The sequence below is a fragment of the Sprattus sprattus genome (assembly GCF_963457725.1).
Source record: "Sprattus sprattus genome assembly, chromosome: 8".
Taxonomy (NCBI): Eukaryota; Metazoa; Chordata; class Actinopteri; order Clupeiformes; family Clupeidae; genus Sprattus; species Sprattus sprattus.
This window is the reverse complement of record NC_137927.1, coordinates 30,719,564-30,732,467: the sequence shown is the minus strand read 5'-3', so window position 1 is coordinate 30,732,467 and position 12,904 is coordinate 30,719,564. Positions and strand designations below refer to the sequence as shown.

The following is a 12,904-nucleotide window of genomic DNA, read 5'->3' as shown; positions in this document are numbered from 1 at the left end:
AACAGAGACAGACTGAGAGTGTAACAGAGAGCGCGAGAGAGAGAGAGAGAGAGAGATAAGGACGATGTCTGTCTCTCTCCAGAGTGTCAATCAAACTGCAGAAGGTGAGGAAATGGAATGCCTACCCGACTGAGAGGCAGCTTGACGATATGCGGATCGGTTGCTAGATATGATCCTGTGCAGAGAAAAGACAGCCAGAGAATTAGGCAGAGAGGTGTTTTGTGTGTGTGTGTGGTGTGTGTGAGTGTGTGTGCGTGTGTGTGTGTGTGTGTGCGTGTGCATGTGTGTATGCGTGTGTGTGTGCGTGTGTGTGAGCGTGTGTGTGTGTGTGTGTGAGTGTGTGTGTGTGTGAGTGTGTGTGTTTGTGCATGTGTATGTGTGCGTGTGTGAGAAGCATACTGGCCATGTGTGTTAGACTGATCGTGATCGTACATTCCCCATACTGAGTAACAGGCACACAATGAAGCGGCCCCAGAGCAGACAAAAGGCTTCGTGACACGTGATGAGTGATGTAACGTGACTAACCACTGCAGAAGGGGGTGAGCCAGGGGATCCAGTTTGTCCATTTGCTTCTTGATCTCCAGGTATGAACCCTGCCAAGGAGAGAGCTCACAGTTACCCTGCACCGCAGATGAACCTGTATGCTTGTGTGTGTGTGTGTGTGTGTGTGTGTGTGTGTGTGTGTGTGTGTGTGTGTGTGTGGATATGATGAAGGGATCAGGATCAAAGACAGATCTGCCCACTTCTCTCCCATGCAGAGATATGATATGATGTGGCAGAGCCACTGGGATCAAAGTGATTGGGCAAAAAAGCTGTCAATCAAGAGTCTTTCAAAGACTTCACTTCCTCTTGGTATCTCAAAGCACTACATCACATGATTTCTCCAAATATAGCTATCTACAAGAGACTGACATGTAAGCTCAGTGAAATGATGAAATCAGGTCAAGCTGGAAATCAAATTTGCCATTAACACTCCTGTATGTGTTTCTTACTGTGCCACATGCAACTGTAAGACCTGTGTGTGTTCATTAGTACATGCTGTAATAATTATAATAAGTTATACTACTTCAGTATGTTAATATATACTATACTACGTCAGTATGTTAATATAACCCTTATGGCTTTTATGCTAAATCTAATGATGGCCATGTTTCAGTATATCCCACTACAACCCTGTGGTGGTCCTCCACTGTCCCACAATCCCCCCTGTCCTTCCCTCTGTACCTGGGTCATCTCTCGGATGGACATGACACTGTCCAGCGCTTTCTGCAGTCTCTCATAGTTCTTCTTCTGTGACCAGGGAGTAAGAGAAGGCAAGAGCCGGGAATCAATAGGACAACGGGAGGGAAACAGGCGGTTAACATTTAATGTGAGTGATCTTTGGTCATGGAGGAAATCAACACATCAAATACATGCCACCATGTGTGTGTGTGTCAAATGTATACATCTAATAATAAAATAATAATAATTCATTTTATTTGTTGAGCACTCTTCATTCAGGCAGAATCTCAGAGTGCTTAAAAACAGAGCTCAGCAAAAACACAGTTTAAAAAAATGATACGTTTTTTTAAAATGTAGGAAATGATTTTCTGAATAAAAAGGTTTTTAGGCTATTCCTTTACATCACAATTATGTTTGAAACATTCTATTCATGAAGACTTTAAGAGACTCTGCAGAGTCCAGAATCCAGAATCATATTCCAGAGTCAATAATTCCCAAAAATCTAAAAGAGCGTCATCACCTTGGGGTTGAAGGCGAGGGTCTTGGGGTCGTTGGGGTCAACCACGGAGGGGTACGGCTCAAAGATGATGCTCTTCCGGGGAGACTCCAGGGCCGCGCGACACATGGCCACCAGCAGGTCCACCACCTGCAGACAGACAGGCCATCCCATAACGCCACAGCCACCCAGTGGTCTCACTGCCTTATACACGCTCTCTCTCACACACAGAGCCACCAACACACACATTCCCTTGCAGACACACAGACTGATGCACCCCCTGTGTCTCGTGCCTGTACAGCTCCCCTCACACAGGCACACAGCTGGAGCCGAGGCCTGAGCCCAGTCCTGAGCCCTATGAGAGCAGAGCTGAGCTGCTCTCTGAATGGGATTTAACAGAGACGGCAGAGGTCCACTGCGGGGGGGTCCGCAGGTGAGGACCGATGGATGTGGGATACAAAAGAGAGCTAGGGAAGGAGAGAGAAAGAGAGACAGACAGACAGACAGACAGACAGATATCCAGAAAGACAGTCACACAGACAGACAGACAGACAGACAGATAAACGTGTAGACATTCAGACTGACACAGACAGACAGACAGACAGACAAACGTGTAGATATTCAGACTGACACACACACACAGACAGACAGACAAACGTGTAGATATTCAGACTGACACACACAGACAAACGCATAGATATTCAGACTGACACACACAGACAAACGCATAGATATTGAGACAGACAGGCAGACAGACAGACAGACAGACTGACAGACAGACAGACAGACAGACAGACTGATAAACGTGTAGATATTTAGACAGACAGACAGACAGACTGATAAACGTGTAGATATTTAGACTGACACACAGACAGACACACAGACAGACAAACGCATAGATATTGAGACAGACAGACACTTTTTACACATTAAATTGTGTTTTGGGTGATTGGATTGCAATCAGATAATGCTTGACCACATGAAAGCACAGGTGTGCATGCACTGAGGCCACATTGAGGACGGATTGTGATTCAGTGGTGGTCAGAGACACATCGTGACCACATTAAACACAGGTCTAAATGCAAATTGCATGGTCAATCCACACACAATTACTTTATCTTGTATATCATAGTTCGACAGACAGACAGACAGGCCGGCAGACAGACAGACAGACAGGCCGACAGACCGACAGACAGGCAAACAGACAGACAGGCAGATAGACAGACAGACAAAGTGACCGACAGTTTGCATATGTCCACTGTCCACTGAGTTTTAAGGGCAGACTGCGGATAAGGTGGCTGTATTGTGTTGTATTGCAGAAGAGGTCATGTGGTCACTACTGCTGTGTGTTGTGTTGTATTGTAGTTGAGGTCACGTGGTCATGAGTGCTGTGTGTTGTGTTGTATTGTAGTTGAGGTCACGTGGTCAATAGTGCTGTGTATTGTGTTGTATTGTAGTTGAGGTCATGTGGTCATGAGTGCTGTGTATTGTGTTGTATTGTAGTTGAGGTCATGTGGTCATGAGTGCTGTGTATTGTGTTGTATTGTAGTTGAGGTCACGTGGTCATGAGTGCTGTGTATTGTGTTGTATTGTAGTTGAGGTCATGTGGTCATGAGTGCTGTGTATTGTGTTGTATTGTAGTTGAGGTCACGTGGTCATGAGTGCTGTGTGTTGTGTTGTATTGTAGTTGAGGTCACATGGTCAATAGTGCTGTGTGTTGTGTTGTATTATAGGTGAGGTCACGTGGTCATGAGTGCTGTGTGTTGTGTTGTATTGTAGTTGAGGTCACGTGGTCATGAGTGCTGTGTGTTGTGTTGTATTGTAGTTGAGGTCACATGGTCAATAGTGCTGTGTGTTGTGTTGTATTGTAGTTGAGGTCACGTGGTCATGAGTGCTGTGTATTGTGTTGTATTGTAGTTGAGGTCACGTGGTCATGAGTGCTGTGTGTTGTGTTGTATTGTAGTTGAGGTCACGTGGTCATGAGTGCTGTGTATTGTGTTGTATTGTAGTTGAGGTCACGTGGTCATGAGTGCTGTGTATTGTGTTGTATTGTAGTTGAGGTCACGTGGTCATGAGTGCTGTGTATTGTGTTGTATTGTAGTTGAGGTCACGTGGTCATGAGTGCTGTGTGTTGTGTTGTATTGTAGGTGAGGTCACGTGGTCATGAGTGCTGTGTGTTGTGTTGTATTATAGGTGAGGTCACGTGGTCATGAGTGCTGTGTGTTGTGTTGTATTGTAGTTGAGGTCACGTGGTCATGAGTGCTGTGTGTTGTGTTGTATTGTAGGTGAGGTCACGTGGTCATGAGTGCTGTGTCGTTGGGGTGGACTAGACAGAAGGCAATCACCTCAGCTCCTGTGGCGACCTCTTCTGCCGCTCCCGACATCACACCCAGAGTGTAGAAAGAGAATACACACAGTTCCCGCGTGCAAACAGCAGGCTAAAAGCACGCGCGCACACACAATCACACACACACACACACACACACAAACACACACACACAAGTGCAAATCAACACACACAGAAAAACACAATCCTTTATTAATTTCTATGAATCCTTATTATTTGCAAAAAAAAACTAATTTGGACCGATTTGTTTTTATCATGAAAGTGAACACAACTCAGGGGCTCTTACCTTGAGCATGGAGCCGTTCTGAAAGACGTGTTGCTCGTCGCAGACCACGCAGTACTCGTTTAGAGTGGGCACACGCTGCTCAGCGTACTTCATTATCTGCGAGGGAGACGGCAAACACACACATGCCCTGCCAATCTCCTCACGCATCTCAGAGAGCAAGCCTGCTATGGTCAGCTCCAAACAGGTGCTCATATGCTTTAAACCACAAGCACTTACTCTCATAGTTCCTCCTCCTGACTGACACTTACTCTCATAGTTCCTCCTCCTGATTTTACTAAACATCTCTAACAATCATCGGAATAACTCAATCCCATAACAAAAATACAAAATTAATTCATAAATAAAGCCCATTTAGCCGATAAACAAAACAGCTACCAACTCATTTACTGATGCCACTATCACTCTGCTGTTGGTGATGGGCTATTGTGACACTGCAGTGCCCTCTAGAGGCTCCTACCTGCACTAAGAAGCCATACTCCAAGGTAAACGAAACAGCTACCACTCATTTACTGATGCCACTATCTCCTGCTGTCGGTGATGGGCTGGCTATCATGGCACTGCAGCGCCATCTAGAGGCTCCTACCTGCACTAAGAAGCCATACTCCAAGGTAAACGAAACAGCTACCACTCATTTACTGATGCCACTATCACTCTGCTGTTGGTGATGGGCTATTGTGACACTGCAGCGCCATCTAGAGGCTCCTACCTGCACTAAGAAGCCATACTCCAAGGTGGGGATGTTCTTGCAGTGGCCGCCCGCCTGGGATGAGAAAAACAATTCAATCAGCTGCCTGGTGGTAATCTGCGCAGGGGCCCTGGCCGCCGGGACAGCCACAGTCTGATGGGTACAGGCAAGAAAAGCATTATGGGAAAGGGGGGCCTGCCAGCCATGTCAGGAAGAGGGGGGGAGGAGGAGGAGAGGAAGAGGGGGGAGGGGAGGAGAGGGAGAGGTGGGTGGAGGAGGAGAGGAAGAGGGGGGAGGAGGAGAGGGAGAGGGGGGAGGAGGAGAGGAAGAGGGGGGTGGAGGAGGAGAGGAAGAGGGGGAGGGGAGGAGAGGAAGAGGGGGGGAGGAGAGGGAGAGGGGGAGGAGGAGAGGGAGAGGGGAGGAGGAGAGGAAGAGGGGGAGGAGGAGAGGAAGAGGTGGGGAGGAGGAGAGGAAGAGGTGGTGGAGGAGGAGAGGAAGAGGGGGGGAGGAAGAGAGGGAGAGGGGGAGGGGAGGAGGAGAGGAAGAGGTGGGTGGAGGAGGAGAGGAAGAGGGGGGTGGAGGAGGAGAGGAAGGGGGGGGAGGAGGAGAGGGAGAGGGGGAGGGGAGGAGGAGAGGAAGAGGTGGGAGGGGAGAGGGAGAGGGGGAGGAGGAGAGGAAGAGGGGGAGGGGAGGAGGAGAGGAAGAGGGGGGTGGAGGAGGAGAAGAAGATGGGGGAGGAGGAGAGGGAGAGGGGGAGGGGAGGAGGAGAGGGAGAGGGGGAGGGGAGGAGGAGAGGAAGAGGTGGGAGGAGGAGAGGGAGAGGGGGAGGGGAGGAGGAGAGGGAGAGGGGGAGGGGAGGAGGAGAGGAAGAGGTGGGAGGGGAGGAGGAGAGGAAGGGGGGGGTGGAGGAGGAGAAGAGGAAGAGGGGGATGGAGGAGGAGAGGCAGAGGGCAGTTGGGTGCTTTTCTGTCCAGGGGCAAGTGGGGTGTGGTCAGGGGGGGGGGGGGGGGCAAAGGTTATCACAAGAGAGCCAGAAAGTGGTTAGACAGTGGATAGAGTAGATAGACATACACAAACACACACACTGAAATGTCTGCTTTGTAAATGGCGTTAACAGTTGTCATCTGCCTGCATGACACAATAAGTGGTATGCACTGTGCCAGTGTGTTCGGCCAAATCCATGTCAGATTCGCTCCCTCCAAATGAGATGATCCTTCATTTTGAAAACCAACTGGACAGTCAATTCCCTTTCAAGCCTCATTAAAGACTGTTTGTTTATTGTTGACCCCTATTTGATTGGTGGTCACAGAGGTCCAGTGTAAACAGCACCTCACTGGGCGAGTACTCATGCTGTTTTCCAAAAGCATACTCTTAGTAAACTGACCATTAAATGAACGAACACATAATGGATTAACATGTCAGTGAATAGAAGAGATCGCCTGTCTCTCACAGCAAATAACCCAGAGTAATAACTGTATCAGTTGCTGTATAATTGCTCTTTCTAGTCCTACAACCGACCACAGTTTGTGGATGCATGGAGAATGTTATCACAGTGGCAACGAATGTGTGCCGCAACTGGTGCATGCTGGGAATTGTAGTCTTGTAGCTGGGTGTGCAAGTAAAGGGTTAGGGAGAGGTGAGGAAGGTGTGGGTGTCTGGGGATGGGGAGAGGAGTGTGTGTGTCTGAGCTGGGGAGAGGAGAGCGGGGGGTAGGGGGCTCTCTGGGGGCTGTTAGGGAGCTTCTGACCTGGCTGTTGGGGGGGTAGCTGAAGAGCTCCCCCTTGGGGTTCTTCATGGTACAGGAGATGGAGCGGTTCATGAGGCGGGTCACACGCAGCTCGGGCACGCTCAGTTTGCCCTTCAGCACCGTGTCCTGGATCAGGGGGAAGCTGGGGGACCTGCTCAAACACACACACACACACACACACACACACACACACACACACACACACACACACACACACACACACACACACACACACACACACACACACACACACACACACACACACACACACATACACACAAATACACACACACACACACACACACACACAGACAGACATACAAATACACAGAGAGACAGAGGGACAGAGGCACATAGATATACACATACATGCACACAGACACACAGACACACACACACACACACACACACACACACACACACACAGACACACAGACACACACACACACACACACACACACACACAAACACACACACAGGGTGAGGTTAACTTAGAGACAAAATGAAATAAAGGCAGAGGCATACCTAGTTTTAGTCATATACAGGAGAAGGTGTTAAATTCATTGTGCTATTGGTTGGGGACTTCCCACCGTGGCCAAAGCGCTCACTGTCACATGGCAGTACTCATACCCAACTCTTCAAAGAGCACCTCCCTTCCTAACTGGCACCTTGGCTAAACCTGCACTTAAGCAGTAACAGGCCAGCACTTCTTTTTTTATTCTTTCTATGTCGTTTTATAAGCAGTATTTATTGTTACACCAGGTTTTTAATGCTCTTAGCTTGATTGTTCTCTCCCTTGTACGTCGCTTTGGACAAAAGCGTCTGCTAAATGACTAAATGTAAATGTAAATGTAAATGTCATACCCAACAGCCCAGCCCAAGTATTAGAACACTTTGAGGTGCACCACAATCACCATGACAATACTTCTACTACAACAACTACAGAGCCACTTTTGGGAGCATTTCGCTGAGGTTGTGAAGGGTTGGGTACACTCCTTCATCAGTATTTCATTTAGTATTGCATTACTGACAGAATTCCTTAGAACAAACATTACCGAGTACCAGTCCAACAGGGTTCTTCAGCTAGACGTCAGCACATCTGCTGGTGGTTCTAAGTACTAACTATTAGTGTTCAGAACTAGTCCAACAGGGCTCTTCAGCTAGACTTCAGCACATCTGCTGGTGGTTCTAAGTACTAACTATTAGTGTTCAGAACTAGTCCAACAGGGCTCTTCAGCTAAACTTCAGCCCATCTGTTGGTGGTTCTAAGTACTAACTATTAGTGTTCAGAACTAGTCCAACAGGGTTCTTCAGCTAGACTTTAGCACATCTGCTGGTGGTTCTAAGTACTAACTATTAGTGTTCAGTGTTCTCCCACTCCACTGATGATGGTTAGCTGAGTTTCACATTTCAAAGCCAGTCCAGTGCCTCGTGATGGTATAGCTTAAAGCAGGGGGCAAATACATGCAGAGACACACTGACAGAGAAACACTCCTCTTATCAAAATGGAGGGGTATAGCCAATGACACAGCTTTGTTACAGATTTCTGTGCCATACAATACAGCACATCTGAAGTTGTACTCTCACAACAAACTAAAGAAAAGATATCTGCCCCCACGAAAATCAGACGTCAATAATAACCATGGTGTTTTTTCAAGGCTGTGCAGTTGCTATGACATCGGGACTTACATAACACAAATACATTCAGTGGAAGTACAGTATCAGAGAACAAACTGACGACGGAGAGATTCAGACAGGTTGAGGAGATGGAGGAGAGATTCAGACAGGTTGAGGAGATGGAGGAGAGATTCAGACAGGTTGAGGAGATGGAGGAGAGATTCAGACAGGTTGAGGAGATGGAGGAGAGATTCAGACAGGTTGAGGAGATGGAGGAGAGATTCAGGCAGGTTAAGAAGATGGAGGAGAGATGGAGAGATTCAGACAGGTGATGAAGGATGAAGAAGAAGATGGAGGAGAGATTCAGACAGGTTTAGAAGATGGAGGAGAGATTCAGACAGGTTTAGAAGATGGAGGAGAGATTCAGAGAGGTTTAGAAGATGAGGGTGAGATTCAGACAGGTTGAGATGGTGGAGGAGAGATGGAGAGATTCAGACAGGTTTAGAAGATGAGGGTGAGATTCAGACAGGTTAAGATGGTGGAGGAGAGATGGAGAGATTCAGACAGGTTTAGAAGATGGAGGAGAGATGGAGAGTGCTGGCGGTGGCGGCGTTGGCGGTGGTGGCATACTTAGGGATGGGTGAGAAGATGCTGAGTCCGGCCCGGAACTTCTTGATGGTTCCGCCGGCTTTGAACCAGCTGTGGCGCTTCTCCTGCTGGGCCTTCAGGAACTCATTACTCAGGTGCTTCCACTGCTGTGAGGTGAACGTGGTCAGGATCCTGAGACAGACACACACACACACGCACACACACACACACACACACACACACACACACACACACACACACACACACACACACACACACACACACACACACACACACACACACACACACACACACACACACACACACACAAATACATTTAAATGTACAGATACTTTGACAAATAGCACACAGAGCGATATATAAAGAACCTTCATAGAATTTTCATTTTCATAATTACCAAGAATGCATGCTGCTGTTTATGGTGCTGTGTATATTACATCATCCTGGATGTAGAGTTTTATTATTGTGTGAATTATTTAAGGGAGACACACGTATCTGACGTTTATTATATGCAGTTTATATGAATTATCACATATAAAAATGAAAAAGGTTTGAATATGTGAACATATTTTTAGAGCAATGCAGTTAAGGTGAGATTAACACTGTGGTTAAGACTACTGTAGGCTGGAGAGGACGCCCAGACAGACAGACAGACAGATAAACAGACAGGCAAGCAGACAGACAGACAGACAGACAGACTCACTTCTTGAGCTGAAGTCCCAAGCTGAAGCCATCTTTATTGGAGGGCTGGAACACTTCCACTGAGGGCTCTGTGAATGCAAGGCAGGGTCTCATAGTGAGCTGGGCCCCATCACATCAGGACCACATCACATCAGGGTCTCATAGTGAGCTGGATCTCATCACATCAGGACCACATCACATCAGGGTCTCATAGTGAGCTGGATCTCATCACATCAGGGCCACATCTCATCAGGGTCACATCAGGACCACATCACATCAGGACCACATCACATCTCATCAGGGTCACATCAGGACCACATCGCATCAGGACCACATCACATCACATCAGGGTCACATCAGGACCACATCGCATCAGGACCACATCGCATCTCATCAGGGTCACATCAGGACCACATCGCATCAGGACCACATCACATCACATCAGGGCCACATCACATCACATCAGGGTCACATCACATCAGGGTCTCATAGTAAGCTAGTTCACATCACATCAGGCCTTTATGGGGACATTCACACAGGCAAGTAAAGATTACAGTTACTGGGCCACATCATATGAATGAATGAATGATTTATAAATGTAATTAAATCACATGCACGTGACACATTCTCAGACACACAGACACACACACACACACACACACACACACACACACACACACACACACACAGTGTGCTCACCTGGTCCATCCAGATATTGTGAGAGGGAGAAGCGTAGCCTCAGGATGATGGGTTCTGTTCTGATGACTTTCCAGGCCGTCGCCACCTCCTCCTGGTGTCACACACACACACACACACACACACACACACACACACACACACACACACACACACACACACACACACACACACACACACACACACACACACACACACACACACACAGACACATGTTTACACAGGGCCATCTTCTATATCTATTCATGCTAAGCTAACAGGCACGAGGCGGCTTCATCCACTCACATCCAGGAAGCTGACGTTGATCTGGAGGTCGATGTCCACATCATCAATGGTCCCATATTCCCTGATGGAAGAGGCATTGTGGGTAAATAAATCGTAGATAAAGAGGCTGATTACATTTTACATTCATCTCATCACTTCTACTTCTAGAAGTGCTTATAGCGACAGTTTAATCATATTATTCAGTGAAATAGTCCAAATGACAGCAGGCAGTAGGCCTATTGGATTCTTTTCAGTATTTAGTAAGAATTATGGCAAGAATGTCTAAATCAAACCCAGCGATCAGAATGACAGCATACATTATTTCATCAAAGGCTATGATTTCTATGCTTGAATCTTCTGTCTGTGTGAGTGTGTGTGTGTGTGTGTGTGTGTGTGTGTGTGTGTGTGTGTGTGTGTGTGTGTGTGTGTGTGTGTGTGTGTGTGTGTGTGTGTGTGTGTGTATGTGTGTCATGTAAGACAGTGTATAAGAGTGTATGAGTGACTGTGTGTGTTATTTGTGTGTGTGTGTATGAGTGTGTGGTGCATAACCTACCTAACAGAGATGGCACTCTCTGTGTAGATGTCCTTCACTGCCTCGATATCAGCATCAAGCTGAGGATGCCGGTACAGATCGGCAGCACAGCTCCCCTGCAGACACAAACACACACACACACACACACACACACACACACACAGGTAAACACACACACACACACACACACACGTATACATTTGAGATTTAGAAACAAGCACAAGCAGGCACAAGTACACCTCCACCTACACACACAGATTGCATAATTCTAGCCATGACTACGCATACCATGATGGAAACTTTGGTATCTTTAAACATTCTACTTCAATCACCTGAAACACTCTCTCTGACAAACACACACACACACACACACATATCTCAATCCTACAAGACAGAAACCCCTACCTTTACTTAAATAACTACATCATCTCTTATTAACATATATACTGTAATAACATAGCTTCATACATCCTCATGAATACCCAACTGCCATGCCAGCCAACAGAATGAGATCACACCCAGGCTTGGTCCATCTGGATTGTCAAGCACAGGGTGAGGGGTTGAATGTGTGTATGGCCTAGTATGGCCAGGCGGGCACTGGTTGGAAGCTGTCATGAATCAGCCTGCCATGTCTGCCATGATGCCAAGTTAAAGTTTTGTTTTTAAAAGGACGTTTTTTTTTTGAGAATTTTGAGAGGACGGACTTGTCTGGGAATTCCCCGCCCCTTCACTGCATTTCATTAGCTCAGTTAGTCTGGCGAACTACTCAATGGAGGTCCACTTCAGTCACGTAATTGGACACTCCTTTAACCAATCAGACCAACGATACTATACAACGATACAACGATCAGTAATAAAGCCAACACATCTGTTTTCTGTATGAATTGTTCCAGGGCAAGTTTCTGTTCTGTTTTCAAAGAAAACTTGCCTTTGAAATCATCCAAGACAGCCGCGAGAGCAGTATCGAAGTTTTGCTGTGCTTCTCTCTTTGCCGTCCCTTTTGTTTCGTAGTCGTGGTTAGTTTATTTCGCCAAAGGCGCGCCGGGTAGCCAATAGCCAGTTTGTGATTGGCTCCAAGGATCCTTACAATGATGAACTAAGTTGGTATAGCCGCCTCGCCAGACTGAGTCTGAAGGCAAAATCAAATTGGCCGGAAGAAGAGGGGCGGGACTTCCCAGACTAAGGACGGACATCACTTGCACTGACAATGAGAGTGAAAGGGATGGACACCAAATGAAAGACAGAAAGAGAAGAAAGAGAAAAAGAGAGACAAGGTGCGAGAGGGAGATAGATGGGGGGGGGGGGGGGCAGAGAGAGAGGGGGGAGACAGAGAGAAAGAGAGGAGGGATAGAAAGAGAGAGATAGAGAGAGACAGAGAGAGGGAGAGAGACAGAGGGGGGTACACAGAGAGAAAGAGAGTGGGGATAGAAAGAGAGAGAGACAAAGAGAGAGACAGGGAACAAGAGAGATAGAGAGAGACAGAGAGAGACAGAGAAAGAGAGAGGGAGAGAGACAGAGAAAGAGAGAGGGAGAAAGAGAGAGAAAGACAGAGACAAAGCGAGGGAGAGAGACAGAGGGGGGTACACAGAGAGAAAGAGAGGGGGGATAGAAGGATAGATGGACAAAAAGAGAGCGACAGAGAGAGGGAGAGAGGGAGAGAGAAAGAGAGCGGGAGAGAGTCCGTGACAGGCACTGGGTATTTAACCAACAATCCCGTCTTTCT

General features: G+C 47.3%; 1 protein-coding gene across 1 annotated transcript in view; it reads right to left on the bottom strand.

The window, feature by feature from the left end:
- Positions 1-12,904, bottom strand: part of parp6a (poly (ADP-ribose) polymerase family, member 6a) — a gene marked incomplete at both ends in the record, with an annotated part of 19,346 nt that overhangs the window by 5,862 nt on the left and 580 nt on the right. Inside the window, 12 exons of the mRNA XM_080843574.1 lie at positions 526-593; positions 1,225-1,290; positions 1,742-1,867; positions 4,063-4,155; positions 4,351-4,446; positions 5,057-5,188; positions 6,783-6,933; positions 9,030-9,179; positions 9,712-9,778; positions 10,389-10,479; positions 10,671-10,731; positions 11,203-11,297. Coding sequence (XP_080699700.1) covers positions 526-593; positions 1,225-1,290; positions 1,742-1,867; positions 4,063-4,155; positions 4,351-4,446; positions 5,057-5,188; positions 6,783-6,933; positions 9,030-9,179; positions 9,712-9,778; positions 10,389-10,479; positions 10,671-10,731; positions 11,203-11,297 — 1,196 coding nt within the window. The remainder of the gene's footprint in view (positions 1-525; positions 594-1,224; positions 1,291-1,741; positions 1,868-4,062; positions 4,156-4,350; positions 4,447-5,056; positions 5,189-6,782; positions 6,934-9,029; positions 9,180-9,711; positions 9,779-10,388; positions 10,480-10,670; positions 10,732-11,202; positions 11,298-12,904) is intronic.